The 17882-nt window shown below is 40.5% G+C and overlaps 3 protein-coding genes across 5 annotated transcripts; all 3 read left to right on the top strand.

Moving 5' to 3' along the window:
- Positions 1-767: 767 nt before the first annotated feature.
- Positions 768-4548, top strand: gdf9 (growth differentiation factor 9). Of its 2 annotated transcripts, XM_026191259.2 has the most exons (3): positions 768-1241; positions 2093-2161; positions 3272-4344. In XM_026191259.2, the coding sequence occupies exons 1-3, from the start codon at positions 866-868 to the stop codon at positions 4210-4212; spliced, it is 1386 nt and encodes a 461-aa protein (XP_026047044.1). In that variant the 5' UTR covers positions 768-865; the 3' UTR covers positions 4213-4344. The 2 variants fall into 2 exon arrangements, with proteins under 2 accessions (XP_026047044.1, XP_026047053.1); XM_026191268.2 differs by lacking the exon at positions 2093-2161 and having other exon boundaries at positions 3272-4548.
- A 1335-nt stretch (positions 4549-5883) lies between these two features.
- On the top strand, positions 5884-7785 carry uqcrq (ubiquinol-cytochrome c reductase, complex III subunit VII). 2 transcript variants are annotated; one of them, XM_026191237.2, is made up of 3 exons: positions 5884-6021; positions 6669-6840; positions 7604-7785. In XM_026191237.2, the coding sequence occupies exons 2-3, from the start codon at positions 6687-6689 to the stop codon at positions 7696-7698; spliced, it is 249 nt and encodes an 82-aa protein (XP_026047022.1). In that variant the 5' UTR covers positions 5884-6021; positions 6669-6686; the 3' UTR covers positions 7699-7785. The 2 variants fall into 2 exon arrangements, with proteins under 2 accessions (XP_026047022.1, XP_026047023.1); XM_026191238.2 differs by lacking the exon at positions 5884-6021 and adding an exon at positions 6287-6361.
- Positions 7786-9395: 1610 nt separating this feature from the next.
- Positions 9396-17317, top strand: hspa4b (heat shock protein 4b). Its single transcript, XM_026191225.2, has 19 exons — positions 9396-9726; positions 10310-10367; positions 10584-10724; positions 10999-11121; positions 11901-12000; positions 12375-12508; positions 12598-12842; positions 12931-13007; positions 13104-13255; positions 13409-13515; positions 13648-13781; positions 15002-15186; positions 15278-15376; positions 15563-15718; positions 15810-15935; positions 16042-16149; positions 16255-16374; positions 16515-16676; positions 16767-17317. The coding sequence occupies exons 1-19, from the start codon at positions 9620-9622 to the stop codon at positions 16971-16973; spliced, it is 2541 nt and encodes an 846-aa protein (XP_026047010.1). The 5' UTR covers positions 9396-9619; the 3' UTR covers positions 16974-17317.
- The last annotated feature ends 565 nt before the right edge of the window (positions 17318-17882 follow it).

Genomic DNA, 17882 nt, shown 5'->3' with positions numbered 1-17882 from the left:
TATGTTATAAAATGAGGTAAATAAAAATGTTGAAACAAGCATTTAAACAAACAAGAAACCCATCAGAAATACATAAACAATAAAATGATGCAGCAGATATAGCTGTACAGTGGTATTTTTTATTATTAGGTGGAAGCACTAACAAGGCGTGTTTATATATTTTTATATACGTTTTCTTTTCCTTTCCTAAGATTTTGAGGTAGGCTATTCCAAAGTTTGGCAGCAAAAATTGGGAGAGCTGCGCCCCCAGTTTTTCCAGTTTACTACTGGATAACTAAAAATTAAGCAGCATAGGATCTAAAACTTACAGACTTACAGAAATATAAAAAGGCAAGAGACCATTTCGGATTTTATATGCAGGTAAAAGTAAATAATTTAAATAACAATTTAAATAATTTCTGAGATACTGGTAGACAGTGTAGCTCTGCTAAAATCCATATACTTTAGGATTAAATGTATTTAAATTTGCTAAAATGTGTTTCAAATCTGTTTAGAGGGCTCGGTTTTCCGCTTTAAATGTTAAAATGTGTAGTCTGACCTTGTTTTTACAATAACCGGAAACGTACTTCAATACCAGAAGTTAAAGGTTCACAGTTTAATCAGAGCTGGTGCTTTACAAAACACAGTCCTCTCACTTATGCTACATATAAAACAAGCTCGCTGCAGTTTTCATTCTTATTTTTCACACGACCCAGCCGCAGGGGCTCCTGCAGCAGCTTTCTTTTACATGACAAAGTAATATGAGTGATGGAGCTGATTGCCCACACCTGCGCGTGTTGATCAGCGGCAGCACGTGTTCGCTCCTGTTGACCTCGAGCTCTCCACAGAGAGTCCCGATAGGTTTTGACCGGTTTCGTTGTTTATAATGGAAAAACAAATGCTGATGTCAGCTGCCCTTAGTCGTTTTCGCACTGTCGCTCTGCTGCTGCTTGTCACCTGCAGCTTCAAGCTGGTTGCGCCATTCAGGCCTGCCACTAACGCGCCGCACACACTGACCGACTTCACCTACCAGTACGACAGCATCTTCTCCCCGCTGCTGAAAGCTCTGTCGGAGCACGGGGGGTCGAGGTGGAACCCCGGTCTGAAGAAAAAGCTCAAACCCGAGCACAGGTACATGAAATATCTGACAGAGGTTTACAAGAAGTCCTCCAGAGTGCAGAGGAGTGTGGTGGGGAGTAACATCTACAACACTGTCCGACTGATCAAGCCACAGGATGAGTGCCTGGCACAAAGTAACAAAGGTGAGCAAGTCACACGGGCAGCTGACTGCACTGGAGAAAACAAAACGGTCATGCAGCACTGATGCTCCATGGCCATTTAAATAAACGAATAGGCTCTGAAACATGGCACACAGCCTTAAAACACCCCAAAGGATAGTTACTAAGGGTCATGTGTTTATTAAGATTATAGAGTTTCAATGATTTGGAGATATAGGTCACTTTTTCGAAGATGAGGTAAAGCAAAGCGAAATTACCAGAGCTTCCTAGATCTCAGAAGAACCTCAAGCCCCAGATGCACCCTAGGATAAGTATCTCAGTTTATATTTGGTAATATAAAGTTTTTGAGTCAAATGTCCCAACAAACTGACTCAACACTGAACAAAAAGTGGTTCATTTAATGGTATTACAATGTGGCTGTTTCATGTTTGACATTAACCATACCTTATACTACATCTCATCATCTTACCCTGACCTGACCCACTTCTCTCTGCTGTACCAGGGGCAGACTAGATCATACGTAAATAATTCCAGTCCACCATGTACATGCAATACACTAACCACTGATTTTACAGGTTGTGCATTGATGTTAATTATAACTGAATAACTTTATTCATATTATAACATTAAAAAAGGCAACCTGGGACTGCCAACAATCCTAACTACTGAATTTCAAGGTGCTATGGCTTTTGGTGCACCTGCATAAATCATTAGGCTGCATGTATGGTGAGTGTTTGTTTGATCTGGCTCATAACTGGGATGTTTTTTGCAGCATTTAGCTGCCTTTTCTTTCTCATTTTTATTCCCTCCCTGTCTGCCTTACCTATATTTCTTCCCCAGATCATCCATTTTGCTCTGCGCTTTTTTGTTATTAGGCAGAGCAGCAAGTAGATGTTCGCTGCCAAGAGATGCACGTACATTTGCACACACCCTCGCTCAACTAGGTGCGTTGTTTGCACTGTTGACACACAAACTCACTAGGCCAGTCTGGTGAAGTTAGTCATACCTGCTCTGAGGATTGTGTTGCTTGCTATCTGATTGCTGGTGCAGCAAAATTACAGCAAAACTGCTCAGTCAAGTACTTATGAAAAGCCATAACTTAACCTTAGTGCTAACCCAAATTATAGAGGGTACCATGGGAAACCTGGTTTAAAGGGAGAACTAATTTCTACACAAGGCTGGTATATACTGTGGCTGCTGGATTTAATGATGTTCCAGGAAAAAGATGCACGTCTTTAATAAGATTTATTACATAAACTGTGAGGGAAGAAGGTAAGTGGTTTCTAGATGATTTAGTCTTTCACTTTTTTTGTGAGGGTTCATTTTGTAGTTCTATTATCTACAAAGCATCTTGAGTGAGGCCCTTCAGATACTTTTACGTTAAATCTATTACTGTAATTCTATGAATATGGACTCATGGATGTAGCTCAAGTTAATGCAGAATGAATACCGTTTAAAATCAAAAATATTTGAATGTCAGATCTCTGGCAGCAGATTGGATGCCTGTAGAAATCACAGTTTTGCAGACAGGGGACAGATATATTTTTTATAGCTTCTAATATACAACACATAATATCTTAAACGGTCCAAACCACATGTATGGTTTCACAGATATTAAAGCTTGAGGTCTTTTTAATTTTTTTTTTAATTTTTTTTTAGTCATTCAACTTTAGTGTGATAATACTTGGGTATGCTACAATATACCAATATTTTTTATTATATATATTTTTAAGTGTGTAATAGTTGAGATATATATATATATATATATATATATATATATATATATATATATATATATACATACACACACACACAAAAAGTGTGCGTTTTTAGGGGGTTTTTTTTGTATGTAACTGATTATGGAAACACATTATTGTCACTAATCCTGCATTTTTACCTTCCCTTAAAAGTAAAATGTCATTGGTGGAATTGGCTACATGTATAAGTTGTGCATGTTTATTCAACCTAATTAAAATTTGGTGTAATCTTGAGGACGTCTGCATCATGACATGATGGTGACTTTCTGCCCTTTATGTTCTTGTGTTCTTCCACAGAGAGTTTTATGCAGGATTTATCCTACAGCCTCCATCAAGTGAAAAGAAAAGAGCAACTTCTGAACTCGGCCCTGCTGTACAGTTTGGACCATGAAAGTTCAGCACCTGTCAGCTCTCTGTGTTACATCACTATCGAGGAGTATGAGAGGTCGAATCAGTGCCCGCTCTGTCCAGGGATCCAACGTGCAGTGAACTTTTCAGCCAGCACAGGCAGGAGGAGCTGGAGAAACTGGGTGGAGATTGACATCACTTCATTTTTTCTGCCTCTCCTAAAGTTTCCGAAAAAGAACATACACTTGCTTGTCAACATCACCTGCCCAGAGGAACAAAGAGCCAAGGGCAATGGTTGCAAAGGTCCCCTGGAGATCACCTTGAGGTCCCCTCCTCTACTTCTTTACCTCAATGACACCAGTAAAATCGCCCACCAGTGGTCACTAGAGAGTGCTAAAGCAAGTAAAAGGCCATCTGTGGCCTTTAATAATTTTCAGAAGGAGGGGGCTTTAAAACCAGAACGCAGGCGTGGGCGCAAGAGGAGATGGAAGAGGGAATCTCCAAAGAGCAAACGAGGTGATACAAAGTTGGACATCCAGCTGCCTGAGCTTCTCCCAAGTTCCGAATTCCCAACACGTGACTGCGCCTTGTATGATTTCAGGGTGCGCTTCAGTCAGCTCAAACTGGACCACTGGATTGTGTTTCCTCCTAAGTACAATCCCAGGTACTGCAGAGGAATCTGCCCGAGGATCACGGGCTTCATCTACGGGTCACCCGTCCACACCATGGTGCAAAACCTCATCTATGAGAAGCTTGACTCCTCTGTTCCCAGGCCCTCGTGTGTCCCCTCCCACTACAGCCCCCTCAGTGTCATGATCTTTGAAGAGGACGGCTCTTACGTCTACAAGGAGTTTGAAGACATGGTCGCCACCAGGTGTACATGTCGCTAAGCCAGCAACCAACATGCCTTTCTGTTTTTCAGGCTGATCAGAATGTCAACAAACCCTCATCAGCAGTCATCACACAGGTGGACTGTTTCCAAGCATCAAATATTCTGACCAGGCTCGGTGATTTCATGAATTTATAAAATCGTTGTGCATGAAAGAAGTTTGGTCTGGAGCAGTTGTGTTTACTTAAAGTATTTTATCATGTAAAAGTGTGGCATTTATTTCGGTTTTGTTAAGGCAGAAAAGGTGCAGATGCATCCTGATCTTCAGCTGTTAGAAATGTTGTAATGAATCTAACACACTTGAAGATAAAAATGTGTGATGTATGATTTATTTTAAGTTTGCTTGTTTTTGTTAATTTGTTCTGGGTGGGTTGTCTGTCATTATTCTTTAATTTAACACAATTTGCCAAATTTTAAGTAGCCCTGTTCTGGACAAAAAGAAAAAGCAGTCACAAACGCTTCCCAAACCTTTTACATATCGTTTTATTCATGGGGATTACAGACGTCTGTCTGCATAATGTCCAGAATGAAAGTTGTTGAGGTTTCAGTGTGTATTTATTACTTCTGGTCACTGAGTGACTGCATACGTGTGAACTGACTGCATGCTTATATATTTGTACTGGTTGAATGAGACTAAATGCATGTCATATCTATTTATGCAAACTGAATGAATTCACTGTGTGTCTGTGTTCAGCTTAGGAATATTCGAAAGAATGAAATTATGTAGGCAAAAGTTGAAGAAAATTAAAAATAACTTGCATAAACCTTGTTTAAATGGAATTATGTGAAGCGCTATGAGCCACTAAAGAAAGGTGAGTGGTGCTGAAATTGAGGAAATCTACTAAAAAGAAAAGTTTTATGGCCAGATGAGACAAAGATTGAGCTATCTGGCCACAGAGATGAGGTGTCTTTCTTCATCACCTTAAATCAAAGCTAGACAGTATGAACTCAGATCTAATTGGATGTTCCAACAGGACAATGATGCCAAGCATACATCACAAGTGGTTTTGGAATAAATAAAGCAGACTAATATTACACCTTTGTAATGGTCTTACCAAAACGCCGGCCTCAACCCTTGTTAAAAATTGTGGACTATGTTTAAATGCCCAGTCATTGCCTTGAAAGTAATCAATTTAAATGAACTACCAACTGTGCCGTGAAAAGTGGTCATCCAGCCAAAAATATGCCTCAAGCTTATTTATGGCAACCAAAGTTTCTGGTTGAAGTGCAACACGTTAAGAGACATTTAGCTAAATATTAGTGGGAATGTATATATTCATATTTAAGCCTGTATACAGATGTACACTAAAGAAAATCCAACACGAATTCAATTCTGCACCCAATTCTTGTTTTGTTTTTTTAAAGTGATTAAAGATCTATGATGCACAATCATTCTACCCTAGAGCACTGAATAAAAATTAACATAACATCCATGCCCTCCATGAGTGTATGGGAACTTTCGACCACAACTTTACTTGTTTTGCTTAAAGTCCTAACTGAGGAAAAAAACCTTTAGAGCTTAGTCGATTAATATTGGCACCTTCTGAGTGTGATTTGCTGTGGCAGCTAGGATCTGCGGCCTAAACTAGATGATGCCCATAATCAAATATTGGAATATCTGAAAACACACGAGCACAGTATTAATAGACCTGGAACTAGAAAAAACACATTTTCCTCACTCAGTTAATGGCTTGCCGTTTAAACCCCAGCCCGTCAGGGGGCAGTGATGCCCTCGGCGTGAGCTGACGCCTGAATAACAAAGGTCGACGGACACCGGAAGTGTTCAGAAACACCGTGGACAAGCAAAGCGGTGAGTCTCAATGTCATTATTTCAACTGAAAAGTTTTTCTTGAATTTATCCGTAATACTAAAACGTGATATGTCAGTAATTTTTTTTATAGCGAAACTGAACTAGTGTGAGCCTATTGCGATTCAAATACCACGCTTTCGTGCAAGCTCAAGGTCTGTTTGTACCTCAGGAGCTAGCCTGTTTGAGCTAACAGACAAGCTAACGTCTAGCGCGGCTAACCTTAGCTCGTTTGGGATTTTAATTTTGTGTTCTTTGAGACAGGCTACGGATCAACAATCTGGCACCCTTTTGGGGGTTCTGTGTTAGTGACTATCACAGGAAGTCTTTAAGACAAGGGCAGGTGATTGTTTATGTAATACTCTTACATAAAACAGCTTTATAAAGCTGACTTGTGAACCTCATTACATAAGCTAACGTTTAAATGACGACTTTACGTTAAAGTTAATACGACACGTATGTATTGCCCTTTATGTATATTTAAAATTCAGTAACCCCAATAACCCCCTTTCCAATGACAGGCTGGTTTCTGAGGAGAACATTAGATATATTATCCAGCTATTGGGTTAAAAATATTTTCTTTAAATCCAGCTCACAGAAACACTTAAGCACTGATGACTGTGTTTGTATGCGTCTTGCTGTCTTTTCAGCCCAGCTCTCCAGTAAACATGGGACGCCACTTTGGAAACTTGGCCAAGGTCAGGCATATAATCACATACAGTCTGTCCCCTTTTGAGCAGAGGGCTTTCCCCAACTACTTCTCCAAGGGAATCCCAAATGTGTGGAGGAGGGTCACGTCGTCTTTCTTCAAAGTTGCACCCCGTGAGTGTTTTTCTTTTACACTATGTTAGGATTCTGGTATACCAGCTCATTGTGTCAATATCAGTAAATTCTTAAAATTAAATAAGAGCATATGTAGCATGCTTGGCCTGTTTGTTTCAACTCTGTCATTCATATTTTCCTAGTTAAACTTCACCTGGAATCTTGGAGTTGGTTTCTGAGCTAAAAACGCTTGTATTTTAAACTATAAAAGGATCTTATTCTGAACTACTTTAGGCTATTTTTAAGATAGAGAAAATAGAAAATAAAGCAAACCTAGATGACTTGCAAAGAAAAGCGTCTGGACTTCTTTAAGTTACTTGAAGACGTTTCACCTCTCATCCGTGAAGCTTCTTCAGTTGAAGAACCTTCTCAGATGAGAGGTGAAACGTCATTTGAGAAGCTTCTTCAGTTGAAGCTTCTCGGACGAGAGGTGAAACGTCTTCAAGTAACTTAAAAAAGTCCAGACGCTTTTCTTTGCAAGCTCCTTTGACTACGATGACCTGGGTGACTGAGAACCTTCACAGACAAACCTAGATGACCTGTTAAATTAATTGATTATGAGTTTGACCATAACAGTATTTGTGCTTATATAATAGAAGTGTTTTAGTCGTGTCATGTGTGAAGCATGAGTGAAGATTTGAAGAGAATGAAGAGACAGACAATATGATTTTTAAGGATTTACTAAAGACACTTATTTCACAGTAAGGTGCATAAAGTGTCAGATCGCTAATGCTAATGTGTTTTGTAATCTTCCTTTTTGCAGCAATGGTCCTTATGTATCTGACCTACAGCTGGGGCAACAGCGTCCATCAGCAGGGCAAGAGGAAGAATTCAGCCGACTACGAGAACGATCAATGAACACGCACCGCCTCTCTAAACTGCCCTCTGTTTATAATTCCAAGTCTGTACGTCTAACCAATAAAAAGTGAAAATATTTATGTGAAATCAGTTTTGATTGACTGTTGGTTCACTTTAATTCCTAACATTGAATGACAAAATAAAAAATAGTTAAGTTAGAGTGTGACATTTGGAGGATAAGTGTGGTACTCTCGCAAATGATGTTTGGTGATGTTCTGGCCAATAATCTGATGCCTGTGCACACCAGTTTGTCATGTTTTCACTTAGAATGTGGTGGATGTTGTGATAGGGTTGCAGTTTTAGATATTCTAATACATATTTTGCATTAAATTAATTTATCAGTACACAGAAAAAAGTGTGGTTAAAAATGTTGGAATCTGTGTTTGAGTGAGTTTGAACCGTTTGATGTGATTATTTGCTATTTTTGATCCCATGAGAATAATACTGATGAGACAGAAATGTTTCAACTGCAGAAGTTAATACTAGTCAGTCATAAAAGCAGTGCTGAGGAATGGATATATAAGACATATAAATGTATTTATTTTCAGGCTCAGTGTTTCAGGAATCATCCCCACGCTTTGAGTCTGAGGGGTGGAGGCAGTGCCACAGCTGTCTTTTTGCACGACAGTGAACTTTATATACTGTATTCCTTCCCTGTGTTAGTTGAATCTCCAGATTCATGAGTGTCTAATAAAAGTAGGCTGATTGACTTTGTGATGTTGTAGAATACAGTGTCCTGCTGACCACAGTCACTGGTGAGTGCTGTTGCCATAGCAGGATCTGCAACAGCGTAAGTGGGGACTATGTGTCAAAGTAAAAGCAGAACACACTGTTGTAACAACATGATTTTGCATCACCTGATGCTGATTTGCTGATGTGACTCCTTGATATGTTTAGCTGGTGAGAGTTGCCAGAAACATAATCAGAAGTCTTAACAGCCAGACAATTTTATTACAGCTGATTTGAAGTAGTTGTGATACTTAAGAAAATACCAACCTGCAAATGGTTGACGCTACAGCTACCAGAAGTCAGACAGCGATCATACAGACTCTAGTGAGATACTGGGATGTCCAACAGGTTAGGGTGATTATGGATAGAGATGGGCATGTACTAATCAGTGACCAGGGTGTGCTAAGAAGGTGGAAGGAGTACTTTGAGGACCTGATGAATGTATAAAATGAGAGAGAGAGAGGAAGATGTAAATCAGGAAGTGCAGAGGATTAGCAGGAGGAAATGATGGCAGCTATAAAAAGAATGAGTGGAAAGGCAGTTGGTTTAGATAACATACATGTGGAGGTATGCAGAGCTCAGCTGAGTTTTTAACCAGATAATTTAACACAGTCATGGAGAGTGTAAGGATTCCAGAGGTATAGAGAAGAGAAGAAACAAGTGTGACAGACCGAGTGGTAGTAAATATACAGCGATAAAGATGATGACCCATGCCATGAAGATATGAGAAAGAGTTGGTGGATGGATATAGAGCTTCCACCGAGGAGGAAAAGAGAAAGGCCACAAAAAAGATTCATGGATGTACCAAAGGAGGACATGCAGAGGGTTGGTGTGACAGAAGAGGATGCTATGAACGGTGAGAAGGAATCACATGATCCGCTTTTGCGACCCCCAAAGGAAAAAAAAAAAGACCTGCTGATGCGATACCGGGTCTGAGCTGTAGGTGGCGCATGACATCTCTGGTCCCCGCAGTCGGATGCTATTGGTCAGTGCACAGACAGAAAATTCCTGAACGCTGTCACGCATCTGCCGGCGTACCGCATGCTGCTGCTCAGCTTCATGGAACAAGAAGAACAAGGGTGTATCACCGTCCGCTGACTGAGAGCTTCTGTAGCCACCGTTGTCACTTTGAGCACCGAACTGTATTTTTGTTCCTCCTTGTAACTCCACACTACCAAGTTAACTAGCGATAATGTCAGTTGTAGGCTTTGACGTCGGGTTTTTAAACTGCTATGTAGCAGTAGCCCGAGCCGGAGGGATTGAAACTGTCGCCAATGAATACAGCGATCGATGTACACCGTAAGTACGACTAGTCACATCATTGAGGATGCTTTGCAATCTATCGTCTGCGTTGATAACGCCTACAGAATGTGAATGAATGCACTTTTCTATATCCTAATATTGAGTGAAGCTAACATTGCTAGCTAGTTAGCATGCTAACAGATTTCACAACAGGAAACAGCATGTGAGTGCTAAAGCTAATGCTAGCAAGCCGGAACGAAATTGTTGGAGAAAAGAAACCCTGGGATAACTTGATTTTAATTTATTGTTTCTTTTGGGGTTTGAATACATTAATACCATCGAAAAAATATTTAAAGGTCGTTAAGTGACCTAACTAGTCAGGTGATGGATGTTTTACTGCAGGCTGACGGGAGGAGGCCGGAACCAGGCTGTCAAAACCACATTATCAGCCTATTGTGCTTCATTTTTAACGCTCTCGGTCCACAGAAAAACCAGATAAAGGACCATAGAATTGTGATTTCAGAATCTTAAAAAATACACGTGAAAGGGTTAATATTATATCGCCAGTTGGTGAACTAACTGCACCATTGTGAAGCAATTGTTGTAGATGAGAGAGGTGAATTGTGTTTTCTGTTTTTAGAGCATGTGTTTCTTTTGGACCCCGGAATCGATCAATTGGTGCAGCTGCAAAAAGCCAGGTATGTTTTCACGAGAAGCTGAGAGGTGCTGGGTACAGGTTTTGCCCAGGAGACCGGGGTGGGGGTCGCTTCATCACACAGTGCACAGAGCATGAACAACTCTACACAGAAACTGCACCAACACAAATCAATTTGCCAAGTCATAAATTGACAGTTTGTGCAGTTAGTATTTGTGTGTCAATTAAACATTTTTCTTTTCTTTCTCTCATTAAACAGGTTGTCACAAACTGCAAGAACACAGTCCAAGGGTTCAAGAAGTTTCATGGCAGGGCATTTTCAGATCCATATGTGCAGTCCCTCAAAGAAAACATGGTCTACGATATTGCACAAATGCCCTCGGGAACAACAGGCATCAAGGTAAGAGAAGAAGAGGGAACATTTGCATTATAGTTAAAATTTTGGTATTCTTTTTCCAGACCTGACTTTATAGTAAACTTGGTCTGACATTTTCTCTAGCAGCTGATAATGGGTTTGTTTTTCTTTGAGGATCTAATTGAAAACCTCTGAGAACCTTTTGCTGCTCTGTGTCACTAACTGGAATATTTTTTAAAAATCTGCTACTATACAAAACACTCATTTTGAGCTGACGCGTAATAAACTTCCATGTCTGTCAATTGGATTTTTGTTAAAGGTGATGTACATGGAGGAGGAAAAGGTATTCAGCATCGAACAGGTCACCGCCATGCTTCTCACCAAGCTCAAGGAGACGGCAGAGAACGCCCTGAAGAAGCCCGTGGCTGACTGCGTTGTGTCTGTAAGTATGCTGTCATAACAAGTCCATGCCTCACACACATGCATTTGTCATGTTACTTGATCAGACTTGTCCTGAATCTGTCTTTCATTAAGTAGGTTAATAGAATAATACACAAGCTCTGAGAGAATGGCATACAACAGAGAGTCTATGTTTTACATAGTTTGGTTTCACTAAATCCAGTCTTAATTATTGAATCATCCATATTCTATCATAAACCCATGACCTTTGATTGTGCATCAGACTTATTTTAGAATTAATAATTAAACTCTCCTCCAAGAACTTCTAGTGGTTACAGTAGTAATCCTTCTGCTCTGGAGATCTGCTGCACTCTAAACCAGAACTTGCAGCAGGCAGATACGTGATTTATGTTCCATTATGCTTAACTCTTCCAAGCAGCAGAGCAGAGGACAGCTGACTGGAGTTGGATGAGAGATTCATTTTTGAGAATGTTGCTTATAAGTTGTTGTTTTTTGAATTGCTCAGAGTTCTTTTCAAATTGGCAGTGAAAGTTTATTTCTCAGCAATCATACACAAGCATTTCCAACCTTCAAAACAATAAAAACCTGTTGCAAATGCTAAAGATGCGTGTGACATTCAGTCTGTGACTTTGCTGTAATTCAGACACAGATACATTGTATTGCTTAACATGAGAGCATAGTCGTGTGACCAAATTATCTACTGTTTACCAGCTGAGAAAGATCAGAATCAAATCATAGTGTGTGCCACCTTGCGGGCTGATTAACCAGACTAATCAATGGACTCCCTTCTGTTCTAACCAGGTTCCTTGCTACTACACTGATGCTGAGAGGAGATCTGTAGTAGATGCTGCTCAGATTGCTGGACTCAACTGCTTGAGGCTGATGAATGAGACAACTGCAGGTCTGTACCAGAGCTTTTAGGCAAGGAAGTGCATCTCACTAACCAACTCTGATCTGACAGTAATTGAGACCTATTCTGCTCTTGATCATTTTCTGTCATATTCAAAGTGGTGGATGCTCAAATCAGTCGAATGCTCTACATACTCAAATTTCAAACAGTTTTTTTTCTTAAAAGGAGATATCATAATATGATCATATCAGTCACTAAAAGGGCTACATCACCGCCCAGTATAAATAAAATAGTAAATTATCAGATAAGGATTATTTTGAGCTTTGAGTCATACAAAGCCACTCTAGCTTGGTGTTGTTTGTAAGCTTCCATTTTCTAACTAGTTAATAAGGTACACCTAAAAATTCTAATTGACTCGATTGCAGTTGCCTTGGCTTATGGAATCTACAAACAGGATCTGCCTGCTCCTGAGGAGAAGGCCAGGAATGTGGTGTTTGTGGACCTGGGCCATTCTGGATACCAGACATCTGTGTGTGCCTTTAATAAAGGCAAACTCAAGGTGTGTAGACATCCCAGTGCACTGCACACAGTTTATCAGTCTACAACTGAGTTTGTGTCATAACCATAACTCTTTACCCTGCCGCTCAGGTTCTTGCCACAGCATGTGACCCGCTGTTGGGAGGAAAGGATTTTGACGAGGTTGTCGTTAAACATTTCTGCGAGGAATTTGGCAAAAAGTACAAGCTTGATGTGAAGTCAAAGCCCCGGGCTCTGGTCAGGCTCTACCAGGAGTCTGAAAAACTGAAGAAACTGATGAGCGCTAACTCCTCTGACCTGCCACTCAACATCGAGTGCTTCATGAATGACATCGATGTCACTGGAAAAATGAACAGGTAGTTCGACAAGAAAGTGATTTTTTTTTTTTGCTGATTGTTGATATCTACTTTACATCTAACGGCATGTTCCTCTTTTCTTTTGCAGGGCTCAGTTTGAAGAGATGTGTGCTGACATTTTGGCCCGAGTAGAACCCCCTCTGCAGAGTCTGTTGGAACAGGCCAGTAAGTTTAATTTAGTTTTTGTCTAATTGAGTTTAAAAAAGGAACTCATTAGTTTTTCTTCATGTTTAAGATTAAACTTTGTTTTTATTTCATAAGAACTGAAGAAAGAAGACATCTATGCGGTTGAGATAGTCGGCGGTGCTTCTAGAATCCCAGCTGTCAAAGAGAGAATCAGCAAATTCTTTGGAAAGGAGTTGAGCACTACACTGAATGCTGATGAAGCTGTGGCCAGAGGATGCGCTCTGCAGGTACAATGCAGTCGGGTTTTATTCTGATGTCTACTGGAAAATAATCAGTTGTTTGCATCTGGCAAACTTTAACAAGTGTTGATGATTGAGAGGAGTTAATATAATATAATGCTACTGCAGTGCTCATTGACACAAGGCCATCTCTCTCCTCAGTGCGCAATCCTGTCTCCAGCCTTCAAAGTCCGTGAATTCTCCATCACAGATGCCGTTCCATATCCCATCTCTTTGAAATGGCATTCTGCTGCAGAGGATGGTGTGAGGTAAAAAAAGAAAAAGGCTTCTTTGTTTTTCATTATTATTATTATTATTATTATTATTATCGTCATCATTATTTATTTATGCTGACATTTATCTTAGTTACCGTAATGTAATTTAATATTCATTTGTTGCAGTGATTGTGAGGTGTTTCCCAAAAACCATGCTGCGCCCTTTTCCAAAGTGCTGACTTTCTACCGGAAAGAGCCTTTCTCTTTGGAGGCTTACTACAGTTCCCCTAATGAGCTGCCTTATCCAGATCCCACTATAGGTAAGAAATGAAACCTTCCTAAAACTTGGTTACCTACACATCAAGCAGACACACAGCTAGATTTGTACCTATAAGTTTTTATTTCCCCCCCCATAAAGTCCTTAGAAAAATATCTTGGTTGGTGTACCTTTCCTCACTTTCAAATTTACTGCCTGGCCAAACAAAGTCACACACTAATGTGCAGTTGGACCCCATAAGCTTTGATGATGGTGCTCATTTGCCATCACTTCTTTTCAATAAGCGTATGCAATGTCTTAAGATTTATCTGTGTCCAGAATCACATTAGTATCTCACCAAGATCTTGTGTTCACGAGTGAAGAGGTGGACCACTGTGTATAGTCTTCTCCAGCACACCCTAAAAAGTTGGGTTAATGTCTGGACCAGTTGGTGTCCCATTGAAACTGATGTCTCGTGATACCTGAACAACTCCTTCACAAATTGAACCATCGATGATAAAGATGAAAAAAAAAATCCTATGATCGAAAAACCTGTTGACTCACTATATCCAGATTGTCAGGTGAAGTTTTGGGTGCAGAATGTTGTTGAACCAAGAACTGACCAACTGAAGTAATGCCACATCATCAACACTGCTCTCATAAGCTTGTACTCTACACTATGGATGATGAGTGCATCACTTAATCCACTTTTCTTTGTACCACGATGTGACCATCACAGTAAATCCTTTACAGACCTCATGATCTTTTTCCGTCGCTCCAGAGTCCAATTTTTATGTTCCTTCTGCCAACTGAAGCCTTTTTTATTAGTCTCACTGATAAGAGTTTTTCTTAAGGCTACACAGCTGTTTAGGCCCAATGCTTTGAGTTCCTTGTGCTTGAAATCCTCTTAATTTCACTATTAAATGTGGCCTTTTTGTGTGTTAGTTTTTTGTTTTGTTTTACCAGTTTGATCTCACTAAATTTTAAAATGATCTCCAGTAATCATCTTTTTTTTTTCCTCTTTCTCTCTGATCAGTTTCTACCTAATACATCACGGTTCACCTTTATCATCCCAGGTTTTAATAATATGTTGCAGTCTCCCTAGGGTTTTTTTTGTTTGTTTGTTTTTGTTTTTTTTAATAAATGCAGACCTATAACTGACCCTGAGTGATATCTTTTTAATGACTGTGGGATATGACAGGCAGCGATTAACAAGCTTCACTAAACCTATTTTTCCTAGTTAATTTTTTTATCTTTACTCCTTTTAACCCTTTATTTCCACAGGTCAGTTTATGATCCAGAAAGTTGTCCCCCAGGCATCAGGTGAGAGTTCCAAAGTGAAAGTGAAAGTGCGGGTGAACATTCACGGAATCTTTAGTGTGTCCAGCGCCTCTCTGGTTGAAGTGCAGAAGTCTGATGAGGCAGAGGAACCAATGGAAACAGAACAGGCTGCCGACAAAGATGGAGAGGTAGTTTGGACAAACGGTTCATCACAAAGAGTCATGCGGTACTCATTGTGAGATGCTTCTTCTTAAAGACTTCTTAAATTTCTTCCCACAGCAGAGCAAAATGCAGACAGATCAGGATGAGCAGCTGACTCAGGGAGAGGCTCAGAAAGAAACAGAAGAGAAGACGCCACGAGAGAGTGAAGAGATGGAGGTGAGATGTTTGTGTAGAATCAGTTAAATATTGATAGCCCAGATTAAAGTCTTTATGTTAGAACCCTGAAATGTTTTGATTTTTATGTTTTATCCTTATGAAGCAAATTCATTAGACTGTAAATGTTATAATACAGTTTCATTCTGTGTGTTTATATTTTGTTATACCTTTTCTTTTTTTCCTTAGACTTCCACAGAGGAGAACAAGGGTGAGAAGAAGTCCGATCAGCCTCCACAAGCCAAAAAACCCAAAGTCAAGACAAAAGTTCTGGAGCTTCCAATTGAAAACAACCCACAGTGGCAGCTAGCAAACGACATGCTCAATCTTTTTGTAGAAAATGAGGTACCTATATTTTCACCCATCTCTCACACTGACATTACACAATCCAGTCATCTCGCCTGGGAGTAAGAATGGCTGTGTTTGTTCTCCTCAGGGCAAGATGATCATGCAGGATAAGCTGGAGAAGGAGAGGAACGACGCTAAGAATAATGTAGAAGAGTACGTGTACGAAATGAGGGACAAACTGCACGGCATGCTGGAGAAGTTCGTCAGTGAAACTGTGAGTGAAGAGCATCGTCTCATTCATCGTTTAAGATAAGCCGTGATGTAATTAGCAGCAGATTCAACGTCCCTCGACATAATGTGAAATCATTCTAATTCTTTAGGACCGAGATGTTTTGTCCTTAAAGCTAGAGGATACTGAAAACTGGCTGTATGAAGATGGAGAGGACCAACCTAAACAGGTGTACATTGACAAACTGGCAGAGTTGAAGGTGATTATTGCGCTGATTTCTTTTTATTTCTTTATTTATGTTTCTTGTCTTAATCTGATCACATATTGATTCCTCTAACTGATGTGTTTACGGTGTGCTCTGCAGAAACTTGGTCAGCCGATTCAGGACAGGTATGCAGAGTCTGAAGAGAGACCTAAAGCTTTTGATGAGCTGGGAAAACAAATCCAGCAGTACATGAAATTTATCGAAGCCTACAAAATGAAGGTGACTACTATTAACTACAGTATTAAGAAATGTATTTGTTTTTAAATATGTTTACACGGTATTGTTTAAAAGACATGAGAACTACTATTAATAGCTTCTGTTGCCTGCACAGCACATAATATTGCCTGTTTGATTTCCAGGATGAGCAGTATGACCATTTAGATGAGGCAGATGTAAACAAGGTGGACAAACTGAACAACGATGCAATGATCTGGATGAACAGTGCCATGAACCAGCAGAGCAAACAGAGCCTGGCGGTGGATCCATCTGTCAAAGTCAAAGACATTAAAGCAAAAACAAGGGTGAGTTTAAGATTGTAAGCACTAGGAATATTAGACTGTAGGGTTAGTTCAGTTTTTATTGAATCAACCCATCATTTCATTTTTCCACAGGAGCTTTTCGGTGCTTGTAACCCGATCGTGACCAAGCCCAAACCCAAAGTGGAGCTTCCCAAAGAGGAGACCCCTGCAGAGCAGAACGGGCCCGTCGACGGCCAGGAGAAACCCCAGGAAGCAGCGGCAGACAAGGGAACGACCGAGGCTGCGGGCAATCCTGCCTCAGAAACTACAGAGAGCAAGCCTGACATGGACCTTGATTAAAGCAGCCCGATGCCTCCTCGAGCGGAGCTGAGCAGGAGCTGATTGTTTTAGATTGAGACGCAGCCTAGCTGTATATCAGAGCCGATGACGTGTTTAAGGAACTGCTCTCTACGGTCAAAAAGCAGGCAGGGTGTTTGGCACACTGAGCCCAGCTCCTGGTGGTATCTCTGTCTGATGACATAGCATGCCCTCTCCCTTTCTGGATGACATAAATCAAAAGCCAGCTGCAATAATTCTGTTCGGCAATGAGCGCTGTACACATGATGGTATTTATTTCTGTTGTGTGCTCTGTAAGTGTTCTGGTCTGTGTCACAATATGGTTTTAATAAAGTTATTGAAAATCACTCGCACCATCACGGGACATGTGCCATCTATCATTTCTCAGAGAATTTTTCAGTGTTAATAGCACGAAGCTACAATGAATGAGGAATCATCCGAAAGACAAAACTCCTAAACACAAACTGAACAATGTGGTGTATGCTGTACAGTGTAGCGAGGAATGCCCAGACCTCTACATTGGAGAGACCAAACAGCCACTTAATAAACGCATGGCACAACATAGAAGAGCCACCTCCACAGGACAAGACTCGGCGGTCCATCTGCATATAAAAGACAAAGGACACTCTTTCGAGGATGCCAATGTTCACATTTTGGGCACAGAGGACAGATGGTTTGAAAGAGGAGTGAAAGAAGCCATCTATGTCCACTGTGAGCGACCATCTTTGAACAGAGGCGGTGGCTTATGACACCAACTGTCTGCCATCTATAATCCAGTTTTGAGATCCCTTCCAGACCCCTTAACGCCCACTCATACCCTGGTCCATCTGACCTCAGGAAATCCCATGATAGGGTGGGGCTAGGTTTCCCAATGAGCTCACTTGAAACCATGGGTGATTGTGACCTACACTC

The sequence above is a fragment of the Astatotilapia calliptera genome, chromosome 2 (genome assembly GCF_964374335.1).
Source record: "Astatotilapia calliptera chromosome 2, fAstCal68.1, whole genome shotgun sequence".
Lineage (NCBI taxonomy): Eukaryota > Metazoa > Chordata > Actinopteri > Cichliformes > Cichlidae > Astatotilapia > Astatotilapia calliptera.
This window is presented reverse-complemented; position numbering and strand designations above follow the sequence as displayed.